Source organism: Apteryx mantelli, chromosome 14, assembly GCF_036417845.1.
Source record: "Apteryx mantelli isolate bAptMan1 chromosome 14, bAptMan1.hap1, whole genome shotgun sequence".
Taxonomy (NCBI): Eukaryota; Metazoa; Chordata; class Aves; order Apterygiformes; family Apterygidae; genus Apteryx; species Apteryx mantelli.
In genome coordinates, this window is record NC_089991.1 from 3,002,847 (window position 1) to 3,018,017 (window position 15,171).

The 15,171-nt window shown below is 45.4% G+C and overlaps 1 protein-coding gene across 1 annotated transcript in view; it reads right to left on the bottom strand.

Moving 5' to 3' along the window:
• The window catches only part of FSTL4 (follistatin like 4), a 174,814-nt gene that overhangs the window by 7,978 nt on the left and 151,665 nt on the right, over nucleotides 1-15,171 (bottom strand). The window contains exons 7-11 of the mRNA XM_067305058.1: nucleotides 13,604-13,765; nucleotides 12,447-12,581; nucleotides 5,958-6,076; nucleotides 2,512-2,661; nucleotides 1,791-1,898 (exon numbers count right to left, since the gene is read on the bottom strand). Of these exons, the coding sequence (XP_067161159.1) occupies nucleotides 1,791-1,898; nucleotides 2,512-2,661; nucleotides 5,958-6,076; nucleotides 12,447-12,581; nucleotides 13,604-13,765 (674 nt within the window). The remainder of the gene's footprint in view (nucleotides 1-1,790; nucleotides 1,899-2,511; nucleotides 2,662-5,957; nucleotides 6,077-12,446; nucleotides 12,582-13,603; nucleotides 13,766-15,171) is intronic.

Below are 15,171 nucleotides of genomic sequence, written 5' to 3' on the forward strand. Positions count from 1 at the left end.
GCTGCCGACGCCGCCTCCGAAACTTTTCTCTGTGTGCCCCCGTCCTGCTGCTGGCATCTTTTCCTGCAAACGCCAGTGCTGACTTGCTGGCCCTGCTTTCTTACTATTAAATGCCTGCAGGTCGCAGCCGCTAGCATGGGCTCGGGTTTCTTCCCAGCGGTACCCGGGCGGCTGGGGAAGGTGCGCAGCCAGCGTGCCGCGGCGCGGGAAAGGGCTCTCCTCCGCGGCCGAGCGACCGAAGCAGCCTCCGGAGCCACACGTTTTAAGGTCAGGAAGCCTGAACTGCGCGGCACGGCCGTCCTTCTCGCCTGCCTTCACGACCCCGCTGGGGAACGCTTTAATACAGCACCGGCAGCAAATCTTTATGGTAAATATCCATATGTCTTATACGGGTCCAAACTAGCAGCAAATACTGGGAAGTCACTAGCGCAGAAGGGTATTTCTGGATGGATCAAATCAGCTCTGGTTTCGGCTGTGTCAAAGACTCTCAGCAGCAGCAAAATGCCCAATTAGGGGCCCAAACGAGGAGGCTGGTGTTTCTGTAGCGTCTGCAGGAGCGAATCCTCCAGGGCAAGCTGGAGCGGGAAGTTAATTTAGATGTCAAAACCCACGCGCGCTGCTATGCCCCAGAGAGTCCAAGCTCCTCGTCGGTCCAACCGGCATCGAGTGCCCAGCAAGCCCAGCAAGCTTGTCCTTGAGGTCTTACTGTTGCTGCTTGTGCTTTTTTCCTATCCTTGAGAGCTTATTTTTTATTTTTGCGACGCTAAACTTGCAGAATACTTTCAAGTATTTCTCCTTTTTGCTTTATAATATGTAATTTTCAGAAGCAGTGAACAAACCACCTCCTTCTGTGCTCAAAATCTGCATTTTCCTCTGAGAGGAAGAATTCTCCTGCATGATCCTCTGTGGGCATCCAAAAAAGAGAATGAGTGTTCCTGGGAGACAAGTGACAAAATGGGTAGAGTTCAAGCAAAACTAGTGCCTCAGCAGGAAACCGGGCGTCTCCTGCATGGAACTTCAGCCGAGGCAAGTGCTGTCGCCAGACGGGAGAGCAGGCTGCTCTTGCCCTGCGCGTATCGAGGGTGCCGGGCTAGCAATCCTGAACGAGTTAGGAAACTTGAGCAGGGTGCAATGCATTCACCTTTTAATGCTTCTCTTTACGTATAGTGCCACCAAACTCTTTGCAGATGGAAGAATTGGGGGTCATCACAACGTCTGAGAAGGGGACGCTGCAGCTCTGCAGTGAACATATGCTTAGACCTTATCTTCCGCTTACCTCGAGTGCATTTTTGGTGAGCTGGACTTGAACTGCCAATGAGATACTACCAACGGGACTAGAGAGTAACTCATTTCTGCACAGAAAGTATGTTCTTTGCAGCTCGGCGGTACCCACTGCTTTCAGACTTCCCTCAAGTTCATGCAGGCTGCACAAATGACTGTGCGCGTCACGCGCGTGTACTGCTCGCAGCCGGCGGCCGACCCTTGCTCTACGTCTTTACGGCACTTGGCTCTATCATCAGCCTTAAAACAAAACAGACCACGGCAACAGAGCTGTCCTGCTGCCAGCCTGCGGCACGCTCATTGCTCAAAAACAAATTAAACAGCAGGAAAAATATGTGAGGATGGACGGATGAGGGAGGAATAAAACACACTAGAGATGCAAATTAAAGAACAGCTTTATGTCGAGATCATTAAATGCTGTTAATTACTTGCAACCAACCTGCCACCAGTTTGCTACCTGTGATGCCAAGTAAAGAAAGGGTAAAATCCCGGGGTACCTGAGGACTTACCTGCAGTGTGGGTGAGGACTTCTGCATATCACCCCAGCTAAGCACCCAGACTTGATCGTGTGACTTGTCATAATGTAATTTGGTTGGTAATGGGTCAACATCCAAGGACTTAAAAAAAAAACAAAAAAAAAACGTATTTACTCAGTGACCTGACTGTCACTTACGAACACAATGAATATTAATCTACTGCAGGCATTCCCGTGGATCGCTATTACACCCATTTGTAGAGCTTTGCACAATTAGCCTCAAATCAGCTGGGGCATCAGCAGCAGCACCAGGAATAGGAAATCTAGCTGCTGGCCTCGTTTTTCTGGCCAGACATCACTCCGTTATACTCTGCTACTTATAGCCAGCAGATCAGGGGCCAATTTCTGCTTGAATTATACCTGCAGAAGTCCATTCTTCCTAACCTGCTTATAACTGAGGTCAGGCAGTGGCTCAGTAAGTGTAAGTCAGAAATTTGTTCTAGCGTCATTTTACCAAGATAGCTGCCAGCCTGGCTGCAGGCACATTCCCAAGACTACAATAATCAGCCCGGAAAGGAGATTTTTCAGCCAGTGAGGTTACAGAACGGCAGATAACATAGGGCCACTTCACAGGTGAAAACAACCCAGACCCAGCTTAGTAGTGATGTCAGCAGATCCACTGGGCAAAGAGCTACTTTTTTCCCCATATCAAAGTCTTTTGCCACCCCTGAATAAAGAGTTCCCCCGGTAAGTACCTGCAGGGCTTTCTGAGATTGGGTATCAACTATCATTACTCTGTTCTGCTTCGGCTGCGCCACATAAATATACTTGTCTCTGACATTGACCGCTGAAGCCCAGAGGCAGGACTGAGTGCCTTCACCTTCGACTCTGGGACAGATCTCTTCCTGAGGGAAGAAAGGGAAAAGGAGAACAGGTTCAATTTCTGCAGGTCACGGCTCGGAGCAGCAAGTTTAGCCTTGAAAACCACAGGAAAAATTCCATGGGGATTCTATTAGGATGAATTTTTTTTCTTTTTCTCTTTTTCCTGGAAAACTTGAAATAATTATTTTGTTAGGTACCACACTGCAGCCTAGCTCTACTTAGTGACATTAAACAGCCGAACCTGCTGCAAACTCGCATCGAATTTAAGTAACCCCATAGTCTATGGATCTGGCTTTTGAAGCACACCCTGAAATGTCAAGCCTTACAGTGCTGTTAGCATTTATTAGCAATAGAAATATCACTCTGTGCTTTGAAAATACAGTGATTTACATTAATTGAATTACGCCTTTATATTTTCCTATGGCCTTCACTCATTTTTGATTCAGGAAAGCTTGCTCCAAGATCCCTGTGCCCTAGGAAAGAGCAGCAGAACAAGTAGGGTCCTACAGTCTATTACTGCAACGTAGAAGCTTCCCTGTACAAAAGGAACAGCATACTTTGGACAAAATCCTGCTTACAACTGCCTGATGCCAAATTTTGTGTCTGATACTTCACTTGCTGAGTCCTGGGCAAACCTGGGATCAGCTTCAGCGGGAGCTCGCCGGCACCCTGAGGTTGAAGAGCCACCTGTGATCTCCCCAAAAAGCCAGGGCACGTCGGCTCCTCGCCACCGCTTCTCCTTCTGGCTAGTTGCTTTACGTGAAAGAGCGTTTGTGTGGCACTAGGCTTGGGCACGGGAAGGAGGATAAAACAAAACGAACACATACATATTTCAGTGAGCACAACTGCTGGTTTTTAATCCTGTCAATGCAGCAGCTGGGTCACTTTAAATAACGGCCTACCCTCCCTCCGGGGAATGCAATTAGGGCGGCAGAGCTTTTGGGGGGCAACCGGCGGAATAAACACCGGCAACGCCAACACCGCGTTTGCACCCGAGCGCTGGTCACGGAGGAGGAGATCACACCTGGGAGCAGCTCGCTTCTGCCGGCTCCCCATCCCGCAGGAGACCCCCTTTGAGCGCTGGAGACACGAGATCCAACAGCTTGGCCGCGTCTTCCCTTCGGCCCTCAGACCGGGCTGGGGACCGACGCTAGCGCGACCTCCACCCCGCTACAAAAGGCAGCTCTTTGCCTCCAGCAGCCCCGTCCAAGAGCTGCTCGGCTGCCTCGCTCCCGGTTGGCGGCGGCCAGAGCCGCTCGCTGCCCGCCGTCTCGCAACACGGCCTTTCCCAAAACCCGCGGGAGCAGGGAAAGGGCTCAGCCATGCCTGCTCCATCCTCTCTCCTGCCCTTTACAGCAAATGGAGACACTTGGGTTGGAGAAACCCCCCCAAAGTTGTAGGCTGGCGTCACCATTTACATGAGAAGCATTCGAGATGCTAAAAGGGAACAGGCGAGGGGAAAAGGTAAATCGTGCTTATACCAAAGGCAAAGGACCCTGTGATGTCTGTAGGAAACCCTTAGAGGTGTCCCTGAAAGGCAGCCAAGGAATGACAGTAAAAAATCCCTTTCAGGCCCGCCGCTGTGCTGACATTATTTCTTTTCCGTGCCCTTTCTCCTTTGCTCCTTTCCAGCGCTTTCTCCAGAACCTCCTCTGCAATATTTACACCTCTTTGGAAACGAAGCACAAGACGCCTGTCTCGGAGAAGTGACAGCGGAAATATGGTTTAATAATAAATCCACGCCACGTACTAACCTTGGGGTGAGGATCACGGTCTGGATTTCCAATAAGATATATTAAAATACTCCAGTGGGGAAAAGAATATTAACCACAAATTTATTGAGATTTAAAAAATATTGAGCACAGCGTCGCAAGGGGATCTTGACCCGTGATAGCTGGGCCTGATCCAGCCTGCAGGGCCGATGACGCGGGCTGCTGGGGCGAGGTGTCTCAGGAAACCATCTCTCCTTTTAGCGTTCCCAAACTGAAAGCAAGGCTCAGCCCTTTTTTTCGGAAGGGAGACACATTTTCAGGTTCTCCGGTAAGCTGAGTTCTTCAGAAAACTAAACAAGGGAGTGACTAATGAAGTATTGCTGGATTAGTTTCCATACTTGTATTTTAAGAGATTTTATAATTTCATGGGCATGCACATGATGTGTGGTACCACGCAGGAGTACATGATGTAGGTCACCAAAAACACTGGCCTCACAGGGCCTCAAGGCACGTTTTATCCTCCTATAGCACTCGCCACGTTGTGCTCCACCACATACGAGCCGGTGCTTGAAGTTCACTGACTCCAGAACAAATTTTCCTTGTGATCCCCTACGGCGAGGCTTAGGTAAGCTCAGCGGTGGCAGAACATGCCAGACAGCAAGCAAGGGCAGCTCGGGTCGCTGAATCAGCAGCCGAACACGCAGACATCTCACGGGGCATCTTCAGACCACCCTTATTCTCCTCCCTGCTCCAGCCCCCCGTTAGTTGTGGTTTAACCCGGGGAACCACTTCTAAAGATCAGAAAGGAGCCCCCTCTTTTGCCTAAGAAGCCATCAGCAACAGGGGCCAGGTAGCACCCGCGAGTGAGGTGTGCATGCGTTGACTACTGACTACGGACCTTTCTGCACAGCCCAGTTAAAACTCTTGGACATGAGCACGTGAATAATTCAAACAGGACAAGTGAAAATCTTTGCACACGTTTTGACATGGTAACTGCAGTCAAATTCCCCGTAGCATGTTAATAATCATCCGCGTCAGGATCGTAACACGTGGTTCTCAGTTTTCAAGAAGAGGACCCTCAGCAATGCAACGTGACGCCTGCCAAGCTCCAGGAACTGCATCAAAAGGGTTCCCCGACAGTGACAACCTCTGAACAGATTAGGACAAAGTCTCCCAGCGGCTGGCAGCATCTGCTGGGTACAGACTGGGGGTCGTCTTCCAGCTGAGAAGAGCTGGACCTGGCAGCACTCTCACCTTACTGGCATCACCAGTCCCGACAGCTGGAGACTAAGCTGAGCCTACAACCCTGCAATGCCAGACCTCTGTGGTCAGGTCACCGCGGAGCTAGGAAAACCCCGCTGCTCCTGGCCTCCTCCTGACCGGGGTACGGTATAACCACTTCGCCTGCCTGCAGCGATGACCCAGTGCTGGCAAAGAAAGGCTGCGTCTCTCTCCGTTTCTGTATTTGCACCTTCCGAGTGCCCACAAGGTCTTCGCTCCGCTGGACACATTCTTTAGAGAAACGTTCCTCTTTAGGGTTTTTGCAGCACCACCTTTCCAAGGACAAGCTGACTAATGACGTGAACACTGCATGGCACAGGACTTACGTAACTTGCGAAAATCCTCTCATCCGGCCTGACGTGTCTTCGGATTTCGCATTCATTCGGCTGAAGGACTGTGATCCCATCGTCAGAAAAGACATAGAACATATTCCCAACACTGAGGCCTTGAAGGGGGGGAAAAAAAGGCAAAACAAGTAGGATTTTTTGTACGCATCCTTAACTGTTCAGGCTTTTTTTAAGAGCAACTGCCCCTCTGCCCCCAACAAACAAAATCTGCCTTACATCAAAGTTGGTCATTTGGATGCAGTTGGTGCATTCACAAAATCAAATTTCATGTAACAACGAGGGCTTCAAGGAGTGAAGAGGTACAGACGGATTCAAAAATGCATTGCCTTGGTGGCAGCAGTTGCATGCAAGTAAATGCCTTCTGGCCTTGCGCATGTGTAACACGTCAGTATGTGAATAAAAGAAGCCCCTATACGACGTTTTAACCTCCTCACTTTACAACTTTGTTTTTTTTATGATTTCATTAAAAATAGTTATCTAATCATTTGAAAACTGAAAGACAAACTTTAGCTAAAATTAATCTGAAAGCTGTCCCACTATAATTAATCTGACTTTTTTGAAACTGAAAGTAATGAAGTAAAATATGTTCCATTAATGAACATTTATCTATTTCCTAAACCATTGGATGAACTAAATATAGCCACCAAAACAAATACATTTTTGAAATTTTGCAAACTGTAATTCACAAATGTGGAGTATTTCAGCATCGCAATAGCACTCACTGATCCAACTGGGGCATTCCAGGAGATTTGGAAAACTGGCTGTCACTGCTGCGCTGTTAGGAGATCGCATTTTCTCATTTCTGTCTAGCAGAAATGCCTCAAAACACTGAAAATTTAGCTCTTCTTCAGCTACATGCAAATGCGGTAATGGAGTGTCTTTAAGAAATGGTCAGGATCTTTTCAAACACTCCAGTTAGAAAGATCCAAGCATTATTTATTTTTTCTTACATTGCACCAAAAATGAATGTTTGCAAGGACCACTGTCACCCCAGGTAATGTGGACCATGTACTTATCTGCCAGCATTCCATGGTGAGGTGATAACTGGTAATTAGTAACCTTCTGCCCATGGAAAAATGCGTTCCCAGCTCCCAAGGTATGAACAAGTTTCCTCAGGCTGCTCCTGTCATGACAGCTCTACAGACCGCTCGAGCCCGCAGAGCTTTCACAGGTGTTAAGTGTTTGCAGGATTAAGGCCTAAATCATCATAGGAAAGCTTTACGGTAAAAACACGTACAATTTGATAAATGCCTTTTTGGAAAATTTCATAATATGTATTTCAGTAAGGGACGTTTCGCTAGGGGGGTTTTTTTTGGACTTAAAAAAACCCCTTTTCTTGTGCCAAATAAGTGGCTTCTGAGTGCAGCTTGTCAGCATGAGATATCTGTTGCGCTGACAATGTTTAAGTCGAGTGTCTCTAAACCATACCACGAAATACCCCAGTTAGGGCATCAGGCGGATACAGGAGCTGTGATCCTTGAATGTGATGCCACGGTGAGGGATCATGCACGTAGAAAAATCTACTGAACTCCCACTGACAGCTACGCTGCCTTTGACTGACTAAGGGCCAACTTTTTATGAATATATGGTTAAAACATTTCATCTAGGCAGTACGGACCAAAATCCACGCTCACGGCATACGCTCAGCTCCCATCTGCTTCAATGGGAACTGAGTGTACATAGCAGAGGGCAGAACTTGACCCTGCCTGGAATGAGTGCACATATTTCCTTGAGTAAAAAGCTTTTTAATCTTAAGAAGTGGAAACAGGCAGGCAATAAATTCTGACAATCATGAAGATGCTTATTATTATTTTCATGCACGACAGCGGTATAATTTTATCAGATGATTTGATTACAATATGAGTGCATATTTCAGAATTCAGTTGTCCTGGGCCTTAATTAATCACAAAAACACTTTGATAATGATTTCACCTCAGGAGATTTACAGTTAGTGATTTGGCAAGTCACACCACTTGTTTTACAGTAAAAAGCGCAATGTTCACTGCTGACGAGTTAAAATAAGGTAGGAATTACTAATAGCACTCAGGTACTGAAGACGTCCCTCTTTTCAGAGTTTACCAAATTAAATTAAAATGCTCTTGCAGTCAGTAATCTTCACATTGATTTTTAAACAAAGCAGGTTTTTTACTAGTTAAGTTTTCCTGCGGCTTCCGCAGCGTGTGCCAGGCCTTGGTCGGGGTACACACGCCAATGTCCAGTCCCGCGGATACGGGCAGGGGAAACTCCGCTCTGGCTTACACTGCTGCAGCTCCTCAGCCTGGCGACTTATTGCAATACAGAGGTGGCAACTGAGACTTCTGCTCAGCTGTTTTATTTATACTGGTCGGCAGGGACTACATTCAGAACTAGGGGACTGCTGGGCAGGGTTTTTATTCCCCCCCCCCCCCCTTTTAATTAGGGACATTTCCCAGTGGATGGCACAACTACTTCTAAATCAAAGGGCTTTATAAAAGGCAACAAACCTTATCAAACAGCCGTGTAAGAAAAAAAACTAACGCATGGGGAGGGTCTTCTAAACACAAGAGCTCTTATTTTAACTATTCCAAATGAAGCTTGCCTCTAGTTTGTTTTTTGTTTTTTGTTTTTTTTTGATCGACAGAAGCAATACAGCACGGACACTTGCTGGATCAAGGCTGAAGTCCAGGAGGACAGCTGATGACAACAAAAGTTTTCTCTATTTGAGGAATACAGTCTGCATCCCAATGTACATCTGCACTTCTCGCCTTCAAGATCAAAGGGCAAATCTGTCACTGTGGCACACTCCTCTGAGCTAATACTTGAATAATTTTCCTCGGTTTAATCAAAATGCTTGGAAGTATTTTAGCACCTAAATTTGGTAACAGAAGGGCTTTCATTTTTTTAAATGCCTACATTTCTGTAATTGATGAATGCCTGTTGGCGTGACACACTCCCTTTATCCCGGAATAAAGCAAGCAACGCTGACTGTGAAAATGAACACTGGCGTGAAAACAAATCTCTACATTACATTTGGGCTACACATAGTTTTCTCTGCACAAAATGCATATGCATAAGAACTGACTAAATATTGCCTGTGCTTCCAGTTGAGTGTTTAACTGGCTGGTCACACTATGTGCACTCATTGCTTAAGATTCTAGTTGTGCATGTTCTGTGAAAAGTTTTGAGATCAGACTGATAGACTGATTTTTAAAATGACCAACTACTTGCATTAAAAATTGGACTTGAAGCAAAAAAACCCGTTTTATGCAATATACTATTTTACTAATATACATTTTACTAATAGCTTTAGTTATTACAAACCTTGCAGACATGAGGATATGATCATTTTAAAGGAGCTCAAGTCTACCAATCTGTTAATATTTTTACTGACAGTTTTCATTTTAACAGAATTGAAAAATACATTAAAATGTAAAAACAAAAATACCATCCCTCTCACCCAGCTTTTTCTGTGCCAAGGTTTCACATGCTAAAGCATTTGCTCAGTGGGTTCTTTGTCTTGAATGAATGTGCTGATCAAATAGTATATAACAATACAGAGAGGAGAATAATCCTGTTCTAAAGATACGGACTTGTTTTAGGAACATCAGGAGTAAATTTGCTTTTCCTGCCTATGTTTTTCCCAGTTAATTGCCCATATATTTTATTTAAAATGTGCAAGGTTGCTAAACAGTAATTCCATATTGTTTAGTAGAACTATAATAAGACTTTCTGCAACTAACTTCTTAGTTGTTCTTTAAATACTATTATACTTTAACAGCCGGCAGGGCTATCCAACCACTTGCTTTAAAAATCAGCATAAGGGACGTAGCGCGTCAGCGGCCACGCAGTGCCGTGCCGATGACGCCGGGCTGGTTCGATGCGCTAGAGAGTTCAGCCCTAAGCAGAAGGGAAAAAGCTGCTGCTGCTGCCCATAACACCATGGACAGGAGCATCAGCCGGGAGGAGACGCTCCTCACAGCCCCACGTCGGGCACCGTGGTGGGCTCACCCTTGGGGGACCCAAAGGTCCTGCTGACACTGAGGTCAAGACCTTCTCCAAGAGCAAGATGGCAAGGTCCAGGCTGCCCCACACGCCAACTGCAGATTTAAAACCATACTTCAGGCCAAGACTTTTCTCCCCAGTGAGCTGAACACGCTTTTAACAGCGCCACGGTGCCCACGGCAGGTCGCCCGCTGCGGCGTTCGCTCACCGTGCTCGCGCGGGGCCGGGCAGGCTGCCGGGCGCAGCCTCTGCAGCGGGGTCTCGCCACGTGCTCTCGCACGACTACGGCACAAGCTCACGCAAAGTCAAATCAATTCTGACTTCAAGTGCCTCGATAATGTATTTGAGTCAATTAGCTGTTTAGGATGCTTCTGCTCTAAATTGGCTTCCAAGATACACAGATGTTGACCTTGTGCAGGGCACACTATAAATTTGATCAAACTAGAGATCTTAACTGCCAATTAAAACAAGGAGAAATGGGGCAACCTTTACCCTGCATCGATTTAAAGGACAGAAGGAGGCAAAACCTGTTTTTTTTTTTTTTTGCCTAACAGACATGAACACAATTTTTGTTTTTACCTAGTAAACATCACTACATGCACTGAGGAGGAAAAGCTTGAATTGCTTGCTTAAAAATGCAAGCGTATTGAATTTATGCCTTACTTTGTTCAGTTATGGTAATTTGGGAGCACTTTTGACACTTGTACAGTTATTATTTCTTGAGAATCTCAGGCTACTTCCTTGGTGGCAGTTTATATGAAATTCACATTTTTATATATTTTATGGTCGCCTATTACAGTGGAAAAATGTACGAAGTTATCTAGAGGACTTATCGCTGGCGTGACATTTCTTATTTGAATAGTTTAGCTTTTAAGTTGCTGGTCTGTACTCAATCTGATAACTGTGAAAGTTGATAGAGTTAGTGGCAATCAGTGGAGAATGGCCCATTATGGAATTATTAAAGCAGACAAGCACATTATCACTACAACAAAAGAACTTTACTGCAGTACCTTCCTCTCGCCACAGTATGTTTGCAACTGCAGCATCAGAAAATTGGGAAAGCCAGAAAATAATCAGGAAAAGGAAACAAAACAAAACAAAGTCAAAATTTTCATCGTAGCAAGTAACTGAATTCACACTCATGTTTAAATGAACTGTTTAAGTTGTGAAAACTCTGTAACATTCATCCAGATAAAGTAAAATATCGGGAGAGAGAGTTATTTTTAAATACCAATGTGCCTTTTAGAGACAACTCTGAAATTACGGCATGGGAAAAATCCCCATGGGACTGGAGATGCTTTTAGCCCGTGCCGAGACACAGGACCAAAGCCTTGCGAAGCCGAAGCAGCGCCGTCCTGCGCGGCTGCAGGGCTGGTCCGGGCGCCGCTTCCCTGCCCGGTTCCAGGCGCCGACCCGACGTCGGTCAGGAGCCGGGGCCTGGCCGTCGCGGCAGCTACGCCCAGCGCTGCATTTCCTCCTGGAATTTCATGCAACAACTACATTTTCTTGCAGGATTCAAACACTGTTTGAAAGTACACCTGTATTTGAATTTCCGTTTAAGACACATCCAATTAGTTCTCAACCCACTGTAATTTTCCTTGCGCACGTATTCAAGGGAAACCAGCTGACACTAACAAGAGCACCCGGATCTACTTAACGGAGAAAATAATGCATTTTCCAAAGAACTGCCATGACAGCGCATATTTTCTGGCTAACTTCTTCTTCAGTACGTGCTCTGCGTTAACACTCGGACAAGCGGCACCGCTTGCACCCAGCCCGTTAATCTCATGAGGATCACGGGTAATCTCCGAGCAGCTGGAAAGCCAGCGGGAGCGGGCAGGACCGCGGCAGCTCGGCATCGGCGTCAACACTTCTGCTTCCCATCAGCGGGATGGCGCCGCTAAGGGAACGCTGCCACGCTCCTGCTGCGGAGCTGCAGCTAGGAATGCATGGGGTGATGCTTGTCTTTGAAGTGGAAGATGATTTCACACCAGGAGAAACCTGTTTTGCTATTTAGTGCAGTAAATACAAGCAAAATAAATAATTCAATCAGATCATTTTTTGGGCGTCTAAATATCTGCAAGCTTTGATTCATAACTGGCTTTAGAAAGGAAGTTTCGCACAGAAATCAAGGAAATTTATTTTCTGAAATAGATCATTGGACAAAATATTAGGGTTTGGATTCTCTGAAAGCTAAAAATATTACCAAGTTATTACTGTAGTAAAGATATGACCCACACCATACCCTGCACCCTTCTGGCGCATGAAAGGCATCACTGCTTTAGAGGAGCAGATTTTATCTTCCCCATGTGACACCTTCTCAAAGCAGAATCCAATCCTCGGACCAATATGCAGACAAAACTGTCATCACCTTACGAGTAAGAGCCCCACATACCGCATGCAACGGACTGAACTACAAAACCGCATGTACGTCATTATTCTTTAGAGATGTTTTAAAGAAACAAACACGTGGAAAATCAGGCTTACGGGTCTTTCTTGCAGAATCTTCTATGAAAAGTGAAGATATGTCCTCATCCACTCCCACTTCATTTTTAGCAATGCAGGTATAGGCACCAGTGTCTTCATATCGAACACTACTGATATGAAGTTCACTTCCATTTGCTGTAAGAAAGACATCCATAAACAGAGTTCCTCACCGCTGTGAATTGCTTTACATTGCCTTAGCTGCTGGGAGACAGCTTGACGTTCATCTCACAACGTCTCCCCTTACATACATAGGGGCATTTGGGGAATTCTTGTGACAGTTGATGAGTTGCTGTTTTGCTTCTTTGCATTAGCACATACAAACTCTGTGCCACAAATGAACACAGAAAAATCCCACATGCAAATAGTAAACTATGTTGCATTTATTTCTTCTTGTTAAAAAGAAATGTGCCAGCTTTAGTGGAGGGGAAAAAGAAAAAAAAAAATCACATCAGTGTTGCAAACAGTTTTTCATCAGGTCAACAAAAATGCCAGTTTGTGAAGGGTCTCCAGACAGTTCCTCCCATCATTTGATTTCTGAAGTGGGACTACTGTCTAAAATCATTGCAAGATTTTGAAACGCCTGACCTAATCATACAGGGACTGCCAATACTGGGTGAGGGCTGCAATCCACCACCGCACGATTTTGGGGTGGGGAGGGTGAGTATTGTAACACACAAACCTGCAATTAAATATTGTTGCCTACTATTGTATCTATTGTGTTTCCTGTTCCTACGCTTAGACTTCAGCAGTGAGGACCTACATCAGTAAAGAGACGAATTTCCTCTGCAGAGGTGGGTGTGAGAAGTCACCTGAATCACAGCCTGGTTCTCAGTGGACTTGCATCTTCTGCAGCCCTTTGCACCTGAGCAAGTGAGTGCAATGGGTTTCTCCTCCGATTTGCACTGATTTACACAAGAGGCAAGGCCATGGAGAAAGGCATGCTGTGTTTTAACAGACTGCTGTTACTACTTACAGCAATCGATATTATATTTCTTGAGAAATTCACTGGAGCAGATGAAAGGAAAGAACAAGGGTTATGCAACACAATCTCAAACAACCGTGACTTCGCAAAAGCAGAAGAACTTCTGCTCTGAAGCACCAAATAATCCTGCTTAATCCCCATTGACAATACTGCAATTAGTCAAAATGCTTCTTACCTAAGAGCGCGAGCTGTTTGGATAGTTTTGGCACGATATCAACGCCGTTCTTGAGCCAGGTAATGCGGGGATTAGGAATGCCTTCGGCATGGCACCGGAGGCTCGCCGAGACGCCGGGCTCCTGCGCCTGCGTTTCCGGGTACACGCGAATCACCGGCGGCACTGCGGGAACAAGGCATCGGCCGCGTCAGACCGGCCCGGCCGTTGTCACCCCTCGGGGGCAGCTTGGGAGTCGCTGCCTTCAAACTGATCCCCCAGACGAGAAAATAAGCAATGCCCTGTTTTTCAGGGCAAGCTGCGGTAGTGATTTCTGGACAGTCCAACTTTGGGGTTCGGGAAGAAGAAAAGAATAAGCTAATGAAGTAATTCCCGGCAGCAACCTGAATATCTAATTTTGTATTTAGACCACCCTTGCTTTCATTCATTAAAGGTCTGATGGAACTTCAATAGAAGCTGCATTGAAACCTAAGGAGAATACTCACAGATTTAAAAATAAAAGCATAAATGCCAAAACTTCACTGAATCTAGTCAGGGAAGAGTTAGACTCCCTGCCCATTTTCTCCTATTAAACGCATCACGTTATTCAACATTTTGATTAAATTATATAATGAAATGGCTTAAATGTTTACTACTTGTTATCCTGAACAAACAACATGTTTATAGATTCTTTCTTTTTTTTTTTTTTGGGTGGGGGGAGGCTTTCAAAATGTGACTTACCTTGTTTCAGGAGCTCCCTTCTGAACTATTTAATATGCACAACTGGCAGAACTACTAATTATATCTCAACCTCAGACATGTTCATTGATTTTCAATCATGCTGCTTTCATTGCTCAAATCAAGCAGTCTTAATACCACCCATTAACTATTTCTTAACAGTGTACTCATACGTTACAGAGAATTTGAAAGAGGGTTTATTTTGGGGAAAAAATATCAGTCTCTTTCCTCTTATCTCACAATATCTGTACAGGATAGTTTGAATAATTACATTCATTAGCATACGCTTCACAGCTTTCTTTTCATTTCTATTTTTATTTTTTCATGAGACTTACAAGAGAGAGATGTATTTCACTTCTGTCTTACCTACCAGCTGCTTAAAAAAAGCATCGAGTCATCAGCCCTGGTTAATACTTGGAATGAAATCAGCCATGACAGAAAGCCCTCAAGTCGACTTGGTTTTTTATAGCTTTAAAAGAGAGAGATTAAGTGCAATCTGAGAGGAAATGCCTAGAGGCAACTGGAAATAAATAAATAAATTAAAAAAAAAAGCGGGGGGGACTTTTAGCAAAGGAATGTCTTTAAATTGCACACTTGCATGGGACATGAGGACTTACTTCCCTTTCTTCTATTTCTTAAACTTAAAAATAGAAGTAAATGGAAGCAAGATGAAGGGCGGTAATAAAACAACACATAAGAGCTTTTTAATCAGGAGGACACTAAAAAGGCAAGGTTTGTTTTATTAAACTGAGTTTGCGAACTCTAACTAAAAGCTTTTGCTAGCTTTCAATCCTACCTTGCTGCCATCGGTGCCTAGCGGGGACTAGAGCCCCCCCGACTCCAGGAGGCGCCAG